At 38.5% G+C, this 17,490-nt stretch overlaps 1 protein-coding gene across 1 annotated transcript in view; it reads right to left on the reverse strand.

Moving 5' to 3' along the window:
- Window positions 1–14,650, reverse strand: part of LOC107699156 (neuroendocrine convertase 2-like) — a 68,424-nt gene extending 53,774 nt beyond the window's left edge. Inside the window, exons 1-5 of the mRNA XM_016500340.1 lie at window positions 14,115–14,650; window positions 12,273–12,377; window positions 1,759–1,872; window positions 1,263–1,371; window positions 1,110–1,147 (exon numbers count right to left, since the gene is read on the reverse strand). Of these exons, the coding sequence (XP_016355826.1) occupies window positions 1,110–1,147; window positions 1,263–1,371; window positions 1,759–1,872; window positions 12,273–12,377; window positions 14,115–14,297 (549 nt within the window). The 5' untranslated portion in view covers window positions 14,298–14,650. The remainder of the gene's footprint in view (window positions 1–1,109; window positions 1,148–1,262; window positions 1,372–1,758; window positions 1,873–12,272; window positions 12,378–14,114) is intronic.
- Window positions 14,651–17,490: the final 2,840 nt, after the last annotated feature.

Here is a 17,490-nt window from a genome sequence, read left to right on the forward strand (position 1 = left end):
GCATTGAATTTATTTAATACACGAGTTTCACAATTTGAGTTGAATTACTGAAATAAATGAACTTTTCCACGACATTCTAATTTATTGAGATGCACCTGTATGTTTGTTGTTGCGTGCAACCAGTGAGGACAACACAAAAGAAACATGCATTAACTATTCATAGACTTTGTGGCACAGAATCACTCTTTCTCATCTCATTCAAATCAGACTAACAAGCTCACAACTCTAAACATCATAACTAAAACATTACTGCTTTTGCCGTGACACTGCCCTCAACATGAGTGCAGGAAACACTGTAAGAGTATTTTAGCATGTCCACATGAATGAAAAGTCAAGACGGACTGACAGAAGCATGTTTTCAGAGACACAGGGTGAAGTAAAAATGGAAAGAGATCTGCTGTATGAATTGTTTGATGTGTGGCAGCATCTCTTAATTGCCGAGGTGCCGCAAACTCCCATTTCAGAGAAGAAGATAACTCCACCATTAGCTGCATATTTAATCGCACACAGGATGCAAATGTGTCATCTGTTTGAGCAAAAGAAAGCCTGTCTTTGCAACCTGTTAGAACTGGGATCATTGCCATATGCTGGATTTAGTCCACTGTGAACATGCTGCATTGCTTCATAAGCCACATGAATATTAAACATTAATTAGGTTGAAAATTGCAAAATTACGCTTTCTTTTGCTCTTGCTTAGCGCTCTACATTAACCTTAAACAGCCGGTTGGGAAATCTGTCACGAGCCGAGGACAACTCAAGACTCAAGACTGAGGTTTCACATGATATAAGTCATCTAATATCATGTAAACTGTTTATATGATATTGTTGTGAAACCAATCAATTGATGTCACTACTGGGAAATAAACTGATTTATTAATAAAGTCTTGTAAATGTGGTTTAATTGCATTGCGGGGTTATGGGTTTGCATGTAAACTGGGACAACGGGTTTTTCAATAAGCTGCTTTTTGTGAGTTATCAGCGTATTGGTGTGCAAGTAAAGGTGCTCAATGACAATATAGCATATCTGCATATCTGTCCATCCATCCAACAAGGTTACTTCAAATCATATTAAACATGTGGATCAAATGATGGAGAAAAAAAGCACTTACGTAATTTGAGGCGAGATCTGGATGTAGGTAATCAATACCTGCAAAGTGATGGCAAAAGGACACATTACTGGATGTTTAATGTTTACATTTTTGCACATTATTGCGGCCTTTAAGTCTTAAATAACTGGTCTATGGTTGCCAGATTTCACACACCGTCGTCCATGATGGCGATGGTAACACCTTTGCCGGTGAAGCCCATGTTCCAGGCTTCTGCCACATTAAGATCCAGCCCTGGGGTCCCATCCGCTTGGCCTGTATTTATCTAATCAAACAAAACCAAACCGTCACACAAGCGGAGCACCCAATGCGTCGAAAATGTTATGAGGGAGGTGGTGCGGGAGGGAAAATAAATGTCACACAGATATTACACTTGGCTGAAACCCTGCTGTTCAGTGTTTATAACTGACAAACAAAATTAAACTGTTCTCCCTGGCAAAACAGACAGGGATGCCTGTCACGATTAGCCCTGGAGAAATAAGGAAGATATCAGCGTGTTTTGATGCTGGCTCACGCACCAATGTTGACAGTGATGGCTAATGAGGAAAATGGTTTAAATGAAGAGAATTGGCGATCCCGGCTAATCCAATGCAATCAGTTCCAATGCTGAAGGTCAAATCAAATGAAGACATTACGAACTGTAATTACTTACAAGATACCACTGCTTGGTGAAAAGCGGGTCACTCATATTGACGTCAGTGTTACTGATTTCTCTGTAGCCCCTCTTTTGGCGGCCAAAACCCTCCTGAGGAAACACATTTTTCACCTGAAAAACAAAGCAAAGGCAACTTTCATTGGATTTCATTGGATTTCAGCCTTCCAGGCTCACACTTCTTTACTTGAATATCACGTTTCATTCAACAAATTGTGTACCAAGCAATAAGCTAGCATGCAGCAAAGTGCAGTCTAAGAGAGAATGTCTCTGTGCTCATTTTTGCTTATTTTTTGTTTAAGGCAGATGTACAGTAACTAATGGATATCACCATACTTCTCCAGTTGACTGTTTACAGTATGAATTGCAAATAGTTTTTATTCCAAGTTTTTTGAAATTTTTTTTTTATGTTTAAATTTGCAAATGAGGCATTATCTTAGTAAATATGCACAAATGTGCATATATTTCAGAAATCTGAACATTTGATAAAGCCAGGTTCAAAATTCTTATTTGGTTTTGCTGACATACTAAAGGTTTTTACACACACTGTAAAAAATGATACGATGAAAAAGCCATGACAACTTATGTTTTTAAGTTACCTTAACTCATAAAAATAATTTAAGCAATTTCAACTTTTTTTTACAAGTTATACTAGATTCAACTTGATTTTTTAAGTCAGTTTAATGTTACTGAAATTCAAAGAGCCCAATTTAGTTCAGTGAACTTAACATTTTAAGTTGTAGCTTTTTGGCACTAACCGGCCAAATCTCTGAACATGGATTCATGCGCAGGAGTCAAATTTGTTCATGAATTTAATATCAGAGTCCTTTCCAAGAAAAAAAAATATTCAGCAAATCTAGACATTAGACTCATGTTTGAAACATGAGACATCGCAGTGCAACATCAAACAAGGAGACACGGGCAGACTATACAGCGAACTAACTAAACCGTGGAGGAATTTCAGTCGAACAACTCATGAATTTGAGGAAGCTGTCCGTTGGGCTGCGTGCGAAGAAGCATGTTCAACGTGGATGAGGTGAGTGAATGCTTGTGTAACATCATTTTTAGGAGATTATTGTTCATTTTAGCAGAATAAGTTATGTTCTGTCATTGTTTTCCGAACTGTGTTTACCTTTCAAGTTTTGCATTTCTGATACGGTGGCCGCTGTGCTGTGCTGCATTAGCACGGCAGATTGTAATGTAACGTTTGAGATTTGACACAAATTTGTTTCTCCACCTGTTAAACATCGTTAAGATGGGCAATTTGAGCGATTATAGGTGTATTTTACCGTTAAAGTGGGTAAGTTACCAGTTGGCTTTGCTGAGCAGGCTCGGCATTTTCGCGCCCACTGGAAGTTTATCCCAGTCAGGCTTCGCGCGTTTGAGTTGGTATTCGTTACTGAGTAAAGTTAAGCCAACTTTCATTGGATTTCATTGGATTTCAGCCTTCCAGGCTCACACTTCTTTACTTGAATATCACGTTTCATTCAACAAATTGTGTACCAAGCAATAAGCTAGCATGCAGCAAAGTGCAGTCTAAGAGAGAATGTCTCTGTGCTCATTTTTGCTTATTTTTTGTTTAAGGCAGATGTACAGTAACTAATGGATATCACCATACTTCTCCAGTTGACTGTTTACAGTATGAATTGCAAATAGTTTTTATTCCAAGTTTTTTGAAATTTTTTTTTTATGTTTAAATTTGCAAATGAGGCATTATCTTAGTAAATATGCACAAATGTGCATATATTTCAGAAATCTGAACATTTGATAAAGCCAGGTTCAAAATTCTTATTTGGTTTTGCTGACATACTAAAGGTTTTTACACACACTGTAAAAAATGATACGATGAAAAAGCCATGACAACTTATGTTTTTAAGTTACCTTAACTCATAAAAATAATTTAAGCAATTTCAACTTTTTTTTACAAGTTATACTAGATTCAACTTGATTTTTTAAGTCAGTTTAATGTTACTGAAATTCAAAGAGCCCAATTTAGTTCAGTGAACTTAACATTTTAAGTTGTAGCTTTTTGGCACTAACCGGCCAAATCTCTGAACATGGATTCATGCGCAGGAGTCAAATTTGTTCATGAATTTAATATCAGAGTCCTTTCCAAGAAAAAAAAATATTCAGCAAATCTAGACATTAGACTCATGTTTGAAACATGAGACATCGCAGTGCAACATCAAACAAGGAGACACGGGCAGACTATACAGCGAACTAACTAAACCGTGGAGGAATTTCAGTCGAACAACTCATGAATTTGAGGAAGCTGTCCGTTGGGCTGCGTGCGAAGAAGCATGTTCAACGTGGATGAGGTGAGTGAATGCTTGTGTAACATCATTTTTAGGAGATTATTGTTCATTTTAGCAGAATAGAGCAGAATTAGTTCTGTCATTGTTTTCCGAACTGTGTTTAACGTTACCTTTCAAGTTTTCTGATACGGTGGCCGCTGTGCTGTACTGCATTAGCACTGCAGATTGTAATGTAACGTTTGAGATTTGACACACCTCCTAATACGAAGACTACGATGGTGCACTGCAGGACACCTTTCTCCTTTTAAATGTTCAAGAAAAAAAAGGACTGTAATGGACATGTATGTGTGTTTTTTTTTTCAAGTTTTTCTCAGTGGTTGTTTCCCATGAGGTATGAGTGTATTTTCAGCTTTGTATGACAGTTTCTTGGCAGTTTTTTGCTACTTTTGTGCCCTTGTTGTATACATATACTGGCATTCACACATTAGCATGCACAGGCAGGTTGTGTACTGTTCTTAATATTAAAACCCTGTTTATAAACACAGCAAGAAAAAAATAAAATTGAAGTTGAAAAGCCTGTTGGGAACACCAGCATCTGTTGGTGATCAGCCAAGAAGTCTCATCAGCCGAGCACAGCACAATATTCACAGCCTGTAGAGGTTCAGAGTACAGGATTACTCATGGCTGGATGGCTGTCCTTTAAAGCAGCTTCACAGTGTGACCTTTGACCTTAGCAGCAGCAGAAGCCCACCACTGCAAAACATGACGTCAGCCATTCCTCACAGACAAAGAAAACCCCAATGACACTCTCACATTAGCATGTGCGCTCGCCACAGATAACAGATCAAAGTCTGCACTCGCATTCAAAGAGCGCTTTGATGGCGGCACTAACCTCCCCAGACAACCAAAATACTGGCATCAATTGAGCATTTTCATTTTCACAGCCATTTTGATTGTTAATTTTGATTTTGATCTTGGTTGCATCGCCAAGTGTAAAGACTAACAGATTAGAGAACATTTTAATGCTCAAAACACTGATAGCTGATGACGTTTTGATTATTTCAGTGAGCAGATGGTATTCCTGACCTTAGATGAGAGTCTATTATGAAACATATAGTCGTGGTCCTGCATTCTGATTGGTCAATACAGAAAAATAAGGACACAAATTATGTAGTGGCATTTTATAATTTTTTCAAATCATGTTGGAATAAATCTGTTCATTGAGCACAATATGCGGCAAATTATTGTAATTACTTTGGATCTTTACATCCATTAAAATATCATTACAAAAACACTAACAATGAAATGCACAAAGCTCTCTTTGAGATTACAAATAACTCTTAGTCGTGGAAATAAACGACAGCAGCTGGAGACGCAGGAGAGGTCAGAGCTCTTTGACCCCATTGATCCAGTGTGAGAGTAAATCAACAGATGAAACACTCATTCAGGTCTCAGATTCAGTCATTCAATCAGCTTGTCTCCTGTAGTTGATGTCTCTGCAAGTAAGGGTCATGCTAAAATACATTAAGCATACTGGGAAAAATAGAAAACTGACAATTTTGAATTGTAAATCTCAAAACAAATTGGAAAGCCTCACAAATACAGAACCATGTGGTAATACAATTACGAGCGATCGAAAGTTATTTCTAATGCATCACTGATAAATATGACAAGGTTATGCTGAATTTATGTCATAGCTTAATATAGATTATTTAAAGCAATAATTCAGACTACAAACACAGTACAGTAATCTGGGCAGTTGTTACACTCTCACAGTGTTTGGACTTTGTTTTCAGTTTGCACCGTTCCCATAGTTGAGTTTGTTGTCATGGTTTCAGATTGGTTGTCATTTAGTTCAGGTGTGTATCATTAATTACCATTGTTTTCTCAGTGTATTTAAGTTCATGTCTTGCACTCTTCAGTTGTTGGGTATTGTTAACCCTTGTGCTTTGGTTATCACCATGTATCTGAATTTACCTGTGGACTATTAAAGACTGTTTGGATTACCTATCTTCTTCCTCGTTGCGCAGGTGCTTTGTGCAACCAGAGCTGTGACATAATACCCGACCTAGAAAGTGGTTAGCGGTGAAGACTTTTTTCTTTTGTGTGCTTTTTTTATTTTTACTTTGTTTTCATGATGGACATCCCTGCTGTTCACCTAACATGCCTTGAGTAGAGGAACTGCTCCCTCAAGGAACATTTGGAAGAATTCCTTGACTTCGCCCATCAGTCAAACTTCCCGGAAGACTGCCTTTGTTCGTTACTTTTCACGGGACTCGATACCTCAACAAAGGTCCAGTTGTCCGGGTAGGGTCCTCGAGGGAGCTTTGCTGCATTTGTGGAGTCAGTGCTGGAATAATGAGGATCCATGTTCTTCGTTGGCCCAGCAGACGACAACGCCAGCCCCACTCCCAACCCAGTGCCAAACCAAACACCGCCCCGCTGCAAGGAGCTACTGCATGAGCTGCAAACGGAAAGGGCACCTCAGCCACGATGTTGGAACCAACATCAGGAGGAGCGATCAAGCCTAACACCGCCTCCTCTCAGTGGTGTGTTTACACCTCGGGTCTGCTGAGCTCTGCCTTTGGCCTCTGAGTGCTCCATTCCACCTCAACCCATCATCCTGACTCCTACACCTGCACTTCTTCCACCCTCGATGTCATCAGAGACCATCAGGCATTCAGCCTCGTTGGGCTTCCTCGGTACTTCAGCTCCACAAGGGTCAACATCGCACTGCCTTCGCCTGGCACTCCACCCCTTCGGCTTCGGCTGGCTCCACCCTCAGTCGCTCCAGTTTAACCTCTGCCCCCCAGATTCCTGCTTCTGTCTCAGGGGGTCGTCACTGCGGCTCCGTTGCGGCCACCTAGGTCTTTGATGTCTCTCCTCTTCATCAGCTTTCCAGCTACGCGGTGGGCTCCATCTCCGAGGTTGCCGTCGTCCCCATGAGGTCATCTGGTCTTCTTCCTCCATGGCTCCTCCCTCCAGCAACTGGGTTACCATCTACCCTTCCCTGTTCAAGACCATCCATGGGATTACTTCACCATCTGCACCCCCCTGAACTTTTTTTGTTCCTTTCCCAGTTTTCCGTCCTCCATCTAAGCCTCCTCCATCTGCCTGCGTGAGGTCGCGCCTTCCCGGAGGGGGTGTACCGTCACACTTTCACATTGTTTGGTCAGTTTGCACTGTTCCCATAGTTGAGTTTGTTGGCATGGTTTCAGATTGGTTGGGTGCTCAGGTGTGTATCATTAATTACCCTTGTTTTCTTAGTGTATTTAAGTTCATGTCTTGCACTCTTCAGTTGTCGGGTATTGTTAACACTTGTGCTATGTTTGTATATTTCGAGTAACCGTTTTTAATAACCCTGGTATAAACCAGTTTTCCTCAAATATTTAGGAGAAATATATTTCATGATATTACTGTGATAAAAAATGACTCATACTGTGATATGAGATTTTGGTCATTGTGCAAACGTCTATTCTATTTAGAGCATGTGCTACTTTCTGCAAAAGAGGGAAATCCAGCTCTGCCAGGCACTGGATTCAAGGACATGATAATTGAGTTGTAAGAATTTGAGCTGAAAGTAAGGAAAGTGACAGGTACAAGTGCTGTTCTCTGGATTAAATTGGCTTCATGGGTTTATGGGTTGGTTATGTCTATCGTAAAGATTCACAATTTTGCAGAACAATTTCTACACTACCGTATATCAGTACTGAAGGACACATTACCTTTAATTTACCAATTTTGCAATCAGTCGCATTGTGTTTTACAATCCGTTAGCCCAAAAAATATCAGAGGACACATTCAGACATATGCTGGTTAACCCTGTGTGCTCTGGATGCGCTGGTGTTTCCTGTGGGATGACACTCAGAACAGCCCGTCTTATCTCCTCACATCTCACACACTCATGACTCAGATGATGCTGCTTCTCAAAATGGCACCCTACTCTTCATATGTGCATCACCATGAGTACTTTCCTTTTTCTTTGCAGTCAGATCACCCAAAGCAACTTTAAATAAGAATATTAATAAAAGTAATGACATTTATGAAAATTATGAAATTAATCCAAGTGATAGAAAAACAAGTACCAGATTTGCATTCCATAAAGAAAATACATGCATTTCCAAGGTAGCAACAGTAAGTGCACAATGTCTTCCATGTTGCTAGCATGTTTTAGTATGATAAGCACATTACTAGTGTGTTTCTAATATGATTAGCCTGTTGCTAGCATTGTTGTTAGCATGATTTGCATGTTACTAGCATGATAAGCAAGTTACTAGCATGTTGCAAGCATGATTGCAAGCTACTATCATGTTGTTAACATGATTATAGCATGATTAGCATGTCACGAGCATGATTAGCAAATTACTAGCATGTTGCTAGCATGATTAGCGAATTAATAGCATGTTAGCATTATTAGCAAGCTACAAACATGTTGGTATGTTTCTAGCATGCTTAGCATGTTGTTAGCATGATTAACAAGTTACTACCATGTTGCTAACATGATTTGCAAAGTTACTAGCATGTTGTTAGCATGATTAACAAGTTACTAGCATGTTGCTAGCATGATTAGCATGTCACTAGCATGATTAACAAGTCCAATTCTGAGGGGAAAAAAATTCTTACAATTGCGAGTTTATAACTCACAATTCTGACTGTATAACTTGCAATTGCGAGAAAAAGTCAGAATTAGTCAGAATATCACGAAATTCTGAGGAAAAAAGGCAGAACTGTGAGATGTAAACTCACAATTGCGAGGGGGAAAAAAGCAACTACCTTTTTTTTTTTTTTTATTCAGTGGAGGAAACGGGCTTCCATAAGTACCAGATATGGGTGTCATGTCACAAAATATTTTTAATGTAGAGCCTTTAACTGAATTTGTATATAACATGATCATAATTTAATACAAATATTGTAAGTTACTAATTATAATGCTTTCATTTTCACGGTTATTCAAACAGTGAATAATTTATATACAAAAAGCGAGCAAAGAATATTTACATTATCAAAGAGCATGACTGACTTCAGTCTAGTGCGAGTTTAAACTGGAGGTCTAATGCTATTTCATGCATTCTGAGTTATTTACACTGTTAAAGAGTTGTATTCTCATGCTAAACATGGCCAAAGTTTCAAAAACGAGTTGATTGTATGACTGTGCCAAATACACTCCTTAAGGAAACTTTTTTTTTTCAAGTATGGCCCTGTATGACATCATAAAGGGACATCATAAGAATTCCTTGTATAGGCACTTCTCCAGGCTAAGCGTGCGCACACATCAACCAGAGCGAGAGCGCACCCATCAACGTGCTTCATTTGTTAATTCGTTAGCCATAGTTAATTTAAGTCAATAAAGTTTTTGTTCCTGTTTTATTTATGGCGATGTCACAGCTTGCAGACGATCGCTACGCAAAAGTTGCAAGTGCTCGTGACTCATTAGCTCCGCCCATGGCACACCTCCAGGAGCTCTACTGTTTTCGGTAAAGCTGTATCTGTCTTTTATAAATCTGATAAAACTAAAGACTCTTCAGAGATATGAAGGATGCAGTACTACTCTATAGGTACTCAAGATTAATATGAGATTGGCAGAAAATGTGTGTTATGTCCCCTTTAAGCATGCTCAAAAAACTCCCCCGTTATAATCATTGAAGCTGTCTACACTGTCAAATGAATCTCTTACTTACAGTACATCGTATGTACATCTCGACTTTGTTGTTTACGATGAGAGAATTCACGTGCAGAATTCAGTCAGCGAGCGCGCGCACTGAACTTCCAGCGATGACTCATCTGGAAGCTTCTGATTGGCCATTGCATTCATAAGCTCAACAAAATTGTGTGTGATTGGTTATGATGCGCAACACTGTAAAAACACTTAAAAATAATTTCGTTGCATCATTAGCAGATCTAAATGTAATGCCGCAATCAACACTTTTCATTTTCACTTTATTCATGACATCCTTAATAGATTTAGTTTAATTGTACAGGGGCATATTTGTCCAATTTGGTGACATTTTTTGTCCCAAGCCCCCCATTAAAGGCACAATATGTAAGATTTTTTTATTAAAATATCCAAAAACCACTAGAACAGTGTTATATATTTTGCTGAATACGCGCCCTCTAGCGGTGAAAATTACATATTGTGCCTTTAATTTCAGACCCATGGAAGGCTAAGCCTTGCCCAGCCCTTTCACACGCTCCGCCTATGAGCCAATGGCTCACTTCTAAATGAGATCGAAGTAAATGTTATGACCCTCAACACACATTCCTGGTCTTATTGATCGGTACAGATCAGTAGTGCACGTCATCTGCGTAATCCTTCATTAAAATGTAATAACTTGATTCAGAAATCCGGAAGTAAAACAGATCGTAGACAGTCATGTTGACTTCAGGGAGACATTCAGCAGCATAATGAAGAACGCTGTTACGTAACATCTAAACAGGACAGAAAGGGAGAGACTGTCCAAATGAAGAGCAAAGCAAACATTAGCAGAGTCTCAGTGGAAACAGCCAGAGAGGAGCGTGTGAACGAGCAGAGCACAAAAACAAGAAACAGATCAATACACCACGCTCTGAGACAACACTTGAGCTGAAATGATTGTGGTGATGGAGAAACCTCCCCTTCATCTGTAAGCACTGATTCTGAAGGGCCTGAATATGAATATGAATGAGCGCCTAAAGCCGACACACTGTTGAGGTAATAGGAATTTGGCTTTTGAATTTGAATTTTTTTGAATTTTGAATTTTTGCATTTTTTAACTTTGGAATTTAATTATTTCACAATGAAATGCATAGGCTCTACAATATACAAAATCAATGCAACGAAGCTGTCCATTTCGCTTTCTGAACATCTTCCATGCACAAACCAACAAAAGTGTTTATTCCTATTGTATTTGAACATTAATACAATAGGAATATTGTATTGTATTTTGAAAAAAAAGTTGGGTCATATTTTCCTGTACTTTCTGTGGTTTTGTTCATGGCTGAGTACAGATGAGGCCATGTCTGTCTGAGTGTTTGAGTCAATTTTTTAGTTTGATTGGACACACAGTTAGTTATACGTTTCTATTATTTGCATTTGCAATAGTTTTTCCCCACTGTCCATGACCTGATTTCGGCCCATCAGTGAGAACCGCTGAGCTAAAGCACATCACAGTCTGTTAATGAGACGCGCGTGTCATTTGTCAAGATGATGAATGGATTGAATGTGATAGGTCTGTCACTTCTGAATTTATTACCCTGCTTGTTGGAACAGCCTTTAATTGAATCCAAACTCAGATTGGGGAAGTTATCAGACATCATCTGTACAATAGATGGAATAATGGGACTTTTTACATTAGAGTTAATGCATGTATAATTTCAGGGGCATTAGTTAGTGGAGACAATTTTCTTTCTTGTGTAACACTGATTTTATGACATCTCGCTCTCATCATGTGATGTATTTTGGGAGATGATAATCAATCAGGAGAAAATGCAGGGTCGGATTGATTTTATCCATCAGGAAATGAGTGGATATTGAAGAGTGGGCATTAGTCAGGTGGTTTGAGGTGGTGCTTGATTTCATCCCCAAATTCCTGATAATGCCTTTTTCCCTCATTTAATGTGAAAGGATGAGTTAACACACTCAGCCCTGATGAACGGACTAATAAATAATTCAACTCTTCAAGCCCGAATGAAAACCACAATTGAACATTAATAGATGTTTCGTTATTAAAAGTGCCGAAAGTGAACAGATCCTCTAATGTGAGTTCCCATGTTCTGTCTCAAAAAACCATGGTTCATTTATTTTTATGAACAAGTAGTTCTCCAGTCAAGTAGTAGCTCCAGACAGACTGGAAACCAAAACTGTGTTTAAGTGGGAGTGGGTGATATCCAGGAGCACAGCTGTATATTTCACTTTTTGTGTCTGTGAAATAACCAGCACTTAATGGATGGAGTCGACACACCTTTTGTTCAACCGTTCACATCATAACATAAAGACAAACACGTCTCTGTTACTATATTCTATATTTTAGCGCACCTAGAGCACCATCAGCAACTAAGAATTTTCATAATGTAACCTCAATCAAACTGCGTAATGTCATAATGCCTGATAAAATACCACTCAAACATCAAGCCAAGGTACGAGCTAAAACAGAGTCTTTCGGTGATTGGCATGTTAGCCTTTAACTTCTACAAACAATGGCTCTGGCATCAGATCGGCTATTGTTTTCCGGTGCCTGGGCTAGTTTCTATGGGAACAAACACATGGTGAGTTTCTGGTCTTACCCGGTGATCCTTCGCCAGGCGCCGGTGCTGCTGAAGGCTGCGTTTCCTCCTGGTTTTAGGGATTTCCCATGGGTAGAAATGAAATAGTCCCTCGGCAAAAGGAAGCTGCAATTAAACGCACCTCGATTAGAAGAGCAGCAGAGTTTAAGAAGTGTGGAATAGGATTATGGAAACCCATTAGATTCATGTTTTCCCCAAATATGACTGATAATGTTAAAGAGTTAGTTCACCCAAAAATGAAAATTCTGTCATTAATTACTCACCCTCATGTCGTTCCAAATCTGTAAGACCTTTGTTCGTATTCATAACACAAATTAAGATATTTTTTATGAAATCCGAGAGCTTTCTGACCATGCAATATTTTGGTAGCTGTATTGTATTTTTTATTTTTTTTTTTATCTCAACTGTCTTGCGATAGATTAAATTATAATGTTGTAGTTTATATGAAATGTTAGCTCTTTTCATTTGTGTACACCTTTTGGTGTAATTCATTTCATTTATTTTTATTTGTTCCTAATTGTTCCCCTACTTCAGGAGGACAAAGTCATTTCACCAGGCTGACATTGTAAATTAGAATCCTGTTCTATGAGGCTTGCCATGTTAAAGAAAAGAAAAGGGAAAATCCCTGAATGAGAAGCACTGATAGTCAATTCTGATGAACTGAGGTCAAGTAATGCGAGTGAAAAGCTGAAGACTCTCCAGTAAAACTATAGGCTCCATAGGCTATATAGGCTCCATCTCAGAGTTCAGTGTTTATTAAGGTGCGTCTTTCTTGAGCAAAGAAAGCAGAGAATTACATAATTCAAGGAAGGGGAGCATATACTGGCTCAGACAAAGTGTGTGTGAATTACGAGGACAAAATCCCTCCCCCCAAAAAACTTGTCAAAATCAATAAGCCATACATATGATAATCAGTCAGGTGTTATTCCTAATAAGCCATGCTTTGACATTTGACAAGGCTGATTTGTCAGGCTAATCAAGTGCTCTGTTCGGTGATAAACGGCCCTTCGTGAAGATGGGGTAAATAAACACTGCGATGTCAGATAAAAAATATGTTTACTATTTACACTAGAGTCATTCTCAGTCATTTTCTTATTGCTCATAACACTTATGCAACTGAAAATAATCATATTAGCATAATGCTATTTTCTGCAATTCTGAGGGGTTCATGTGTTGTTTTTTATTTGAATATTTCTATTGTACTCCAAACAAGAAATTGGGATTCATTTGTGTTGACTTTTAAAAATCCACATACTAATGATGCTGTTTTCATAATTACCTGAATATCTGTATGATATCAGTCTCCTAGTTCCACACTAGTCAAATGATCTTACAAGCGATGTGTGCAGGATTTCTATTGGAATCATAATTTGGAACCAATCCTATGGATGCTTATGACATCAAATATGGGCAAAAATCCCACTGGATAAACTGCCATTCCTGTTTTCACATGTATTATTATAATAAGAAGGATTTTATTTTTAAAGTGTTCTTATTTATCCCTGTAGGATTTGGCAGTTCCAGTATGAATCCTGTACACTTTCCTTTAAGATTTCTGTAGGAAACCCTAATGATCTGTAATGACCATTAAAAAACAATAAACTAGGCATGACTTTGTAAATGTACTGTAACAGAAGAGCAATTTTATTTACCAACCTATCAACTTCTACGCTTGTATTTTGCTGAATGAATGTAGCACTTGCTTTGTTTGAGTTGTACACAAGAACACCTTGTACTCAGATTGATATATATGTGATTGCATTATTATAAAAGTCTAAAACAAACATGCAAGCATCAAAGTGGCAGTTTTGAAGGCGTTCTGCTGTGCATACTGCTACTTGCCTTCCTTGCACTCCCAAAGCCATGCTCCCGGGCGAGTTGATGAGCATCTTCATTCGTCCCCTCGTGCAACTGGACCAGAAAATGATCGGTAAAGATGACCTCCTCGTCTGCTGCAGCTATGAGCACCAGTGCATTGAGCAGTATGAGAGCCACCGCTGTCCCATCTCTGCAGAATCCAAGCATCGTGCGGTTTTCTGTCTTCGCCGTGCTGTTTGTGAGTGAACGCTGTCAAACGGAGATCGCTGGGAACGCTGGAGCTCTTCAGCAGGGCTCGTCAGGACGCATCTCCTCAGTCATCGGTGGATGAGGCGCGCGCAGTCGGACCGTGCGTCGATCGAGTTCCGTGTTTGTGTGTTGGACCGAATCTGCATTTTAAGCCTCCCTTTAATCTATAATTCATCGGCATAAACGTGTGGCTGTTTTGCATGTGACGTTCCACGGAAAGATGCCCAATAAGCTGAAGCGGGTGTGGCTGATCGCCCCTCTCCCTCTCTCAGTAGTGTGGATGAAGTAGTGTACTTTCAGCACCCTGGAGAATTCCTGCATCGGACTCCGGTTAGTTTACCCGTTTCTGTGTTCGCACTAGTTCAGATGCGCTTGATTACCACAGAACATAATTTCCACTCGTTCCTCAGTTTGTAAACGAGGCTTCAAATAAATGCAGCTCGTAATTTAGTTAAAGGGGTCATATGATGCGATTTAAATTTTTCCTTTCTCTTTGGAGTGTTACAAGCTCGTGGTGCATAAAGAAGATCTGTAAAGTTGCAAAGACTAAAGTCTCAAATCCAAAGAGATATTCTTTATAAAAGTTAAGAGTCAGCCACGCCTACCTAAAACGCCTCGTTCTAACACGCCCCCACATATCTACCTCACGATGTGGGAAGATTTGCATAAAGCCGCCCAAATGTTCACGCAAAGAAAGAAGACGTAACTTTTATTCTCACTGTAGTATTGTTGCCGCTGCAGCCATGTCGTGAAGGCGCTGTGTGCTTCATTGTGAAAGCGAAACTACTTTGTTTGGTCGTCATGCCTAGAGCTGATCCGTGCTGGTCGCTGAGGGAATACAACAGTATGGTGAGGGGCGTAACATTTCCGACACACGCTTGAGGTATTCGGCCAATCACAACGCACTGGATAGCTGGCCAATCAGAGCACACCTCGCTTTTTCAGACCGATGAGCTTTGTAAAAATCGACTCGTTTCAGAAAGGCGGGGCATAGAGGAGAAACAATAATGTACAGTATGTGGAAAATAATGTGTTTGTTTAACTTTAAACCGCATAAACACATTTCATTACACCAAATACACAAAATTATGTTCTTTTTAGCAGCATCATATGACCCCTTTAAAGTGCTTATTAGCTAATTTCACCTCACAAAAGTGTGTATTTGAGCTGTAAATCGCCCATTTAGGGGTGTGATTCCAGAATCCAGACTTATGAACTGGTAGTTTCGCGATGGATTTTTTTTCTCTATTTGCTGCATGTAAACAATCCTTTTTAATATCTTTGCGCGTATCGCTCTACAGTTGCGTTATATGCTCATCGTTTAGCTTCACATTTCAACCAGTTCCAAACTTTCCATTTTTAACTTTACCCCAGCTAACAAAAATATGCTACTTTTCTCATAAGTAGGTTAAGTTAAACCGTCCAGTTAATAATAATAATAATCATAACATTTTTTCTTAGTTAGTTTAGTTAAGTTTAAGTTAGTTAAGTAATAATTTAGTTAAGTTTAGTTAGTTAAGTAATTTTAGAAAAAAAAATAGAGGATGTTTAATTTTACCATTTTGCAAACACTTATCTGAACTATCTGAAACAGTAAGTCAAGTTTAAAAACCATTAGGCTAACATCCAACTAAAATGTTTAAAGGGGTCATATGATGCGATTTCAAGTTTTCCTTTCTCTTTGGAGTGTTACAAGCTGATTGTGCATAGATAAGATCCCCGAAGTTGCAAAGACTAAAGTCTCAAAACCAAAGAGATATTCTTTATCAAAGTTAAGACTCTGCCACGCCCCCCTAAAACGGCTCGTTCTAACACGCCCCCACATATCTACCTCACTATGTGGAAATATTAGCATAATGCAGCCCAAATGTGCACGCAAAGAAAGAAGGCGTGGTTTCAGTTTAAAAAAGCATCATATGACCCCTTTAAGAAAAATGTTCCATGAACAATGTATATATATAGGCCTAATTAATTTTTTTGTGCTAACATTTTGATAATGTTATTAAAGACTATATGACTTTGAACAAACGTTTTAGTAACATTACTAGAAGAACGTCTGTTCTTAGCTTTGAAAAAGCCTTGCAGAACGTTAGCCAAGGTTATGAGCACGTTGTTTCTCATGCATTAATATGAATAAAGGGGAAATTGAAATGCATTTTATTATATTATTATTATTTATTTTATAATGTTCTCTGAGGTCCACTTACAATGTTAGTAGGATTTGTACGTAAAAAACATCATAATTTAGAAGTAATTACCCTATTTTTTTACCGTTTTTGACACTGTTTTTATAGGCGGGGAGTCAAGACTCGGAAAACATCAGTGGGCGGGACTAAAGAGGCAGTGATGTAGAAGTAGGCCTTGATCGTCTTCAGCAGAGGCGGTCTTTCGTGGCACTATGACGTCATAATCTTGGTTTCAATAAAAGGTGTTTTTGAACTAACAATCTAGAAGCACATTTTTACACCACATCATTTTCTGTAGAGTAATAGAGATATCTTGTATTCAAAATAAAAATAAAAATAAATCATTAATCAGACATGGTATGGCAATGGAATATTTACTGTTAGTCAGTTGCTTAATGAACATGGTTTGCTTTTGTCATACTCAGAATTCCTTAAAAAAATTAAATTCCTGTGAAACCAAAAGACTATGCTGTTATTTTTGATGCAATCCCAAGTAAAGTTGTATCTCTGTTAATGTTGACCAACAGCCAATGACTTGTACTGATATGATATTTATTGGTGATACTAATATTGTTAAAGATAAATTCAGTAACAGCTTGAACTGAGCATGGCACATCATTCTTATATAGTGTATAAGTGTTCAAAAATAATTATGTGCCATGCTCAACAGTCTTTTGGTCATCTAAATATGAAAACATTAAGTGGAAGAAAGTAAGGTCAATAACAAATAAGTTTTTTATAAGTAATAAAGTAAGAGAGGTATCTTTTAAAATATTTTTCAGTGTGTACACTCAAGAATTTTTTGTATAAATGTCTCATTTCTAGGATGTTTGGAACGTTAATACAAATTCAAATGTATGATGTCATATTTGTTTTGTACAAGATACTATTGATCACTACAATTTCTTTTGTTGCACAGTTAATTATTTTACTTGGAAAATATCATATTCATGTAAAGAAATGGG

This window comes from Sinocyclocheilus anshuiensis, unplaced genomic scaffold (genome assembly GCF_001515605.1).
Source record: "Sinocyclocheilus anshuiensis isolate Anshui unplaced genomic scaffold, SAMN03320099.WGS_v1.1 scaffold166, whole genome shotgun sequence".
NCBI classification, from domain to species: domain Eukaryota; kingdom Metazoa; phylum Chordata; class Actinopteri; order Cypriniformes; family Cyprinidae; genus Sinocyclocheilus; species Sinocyclocheilus anshuiensis.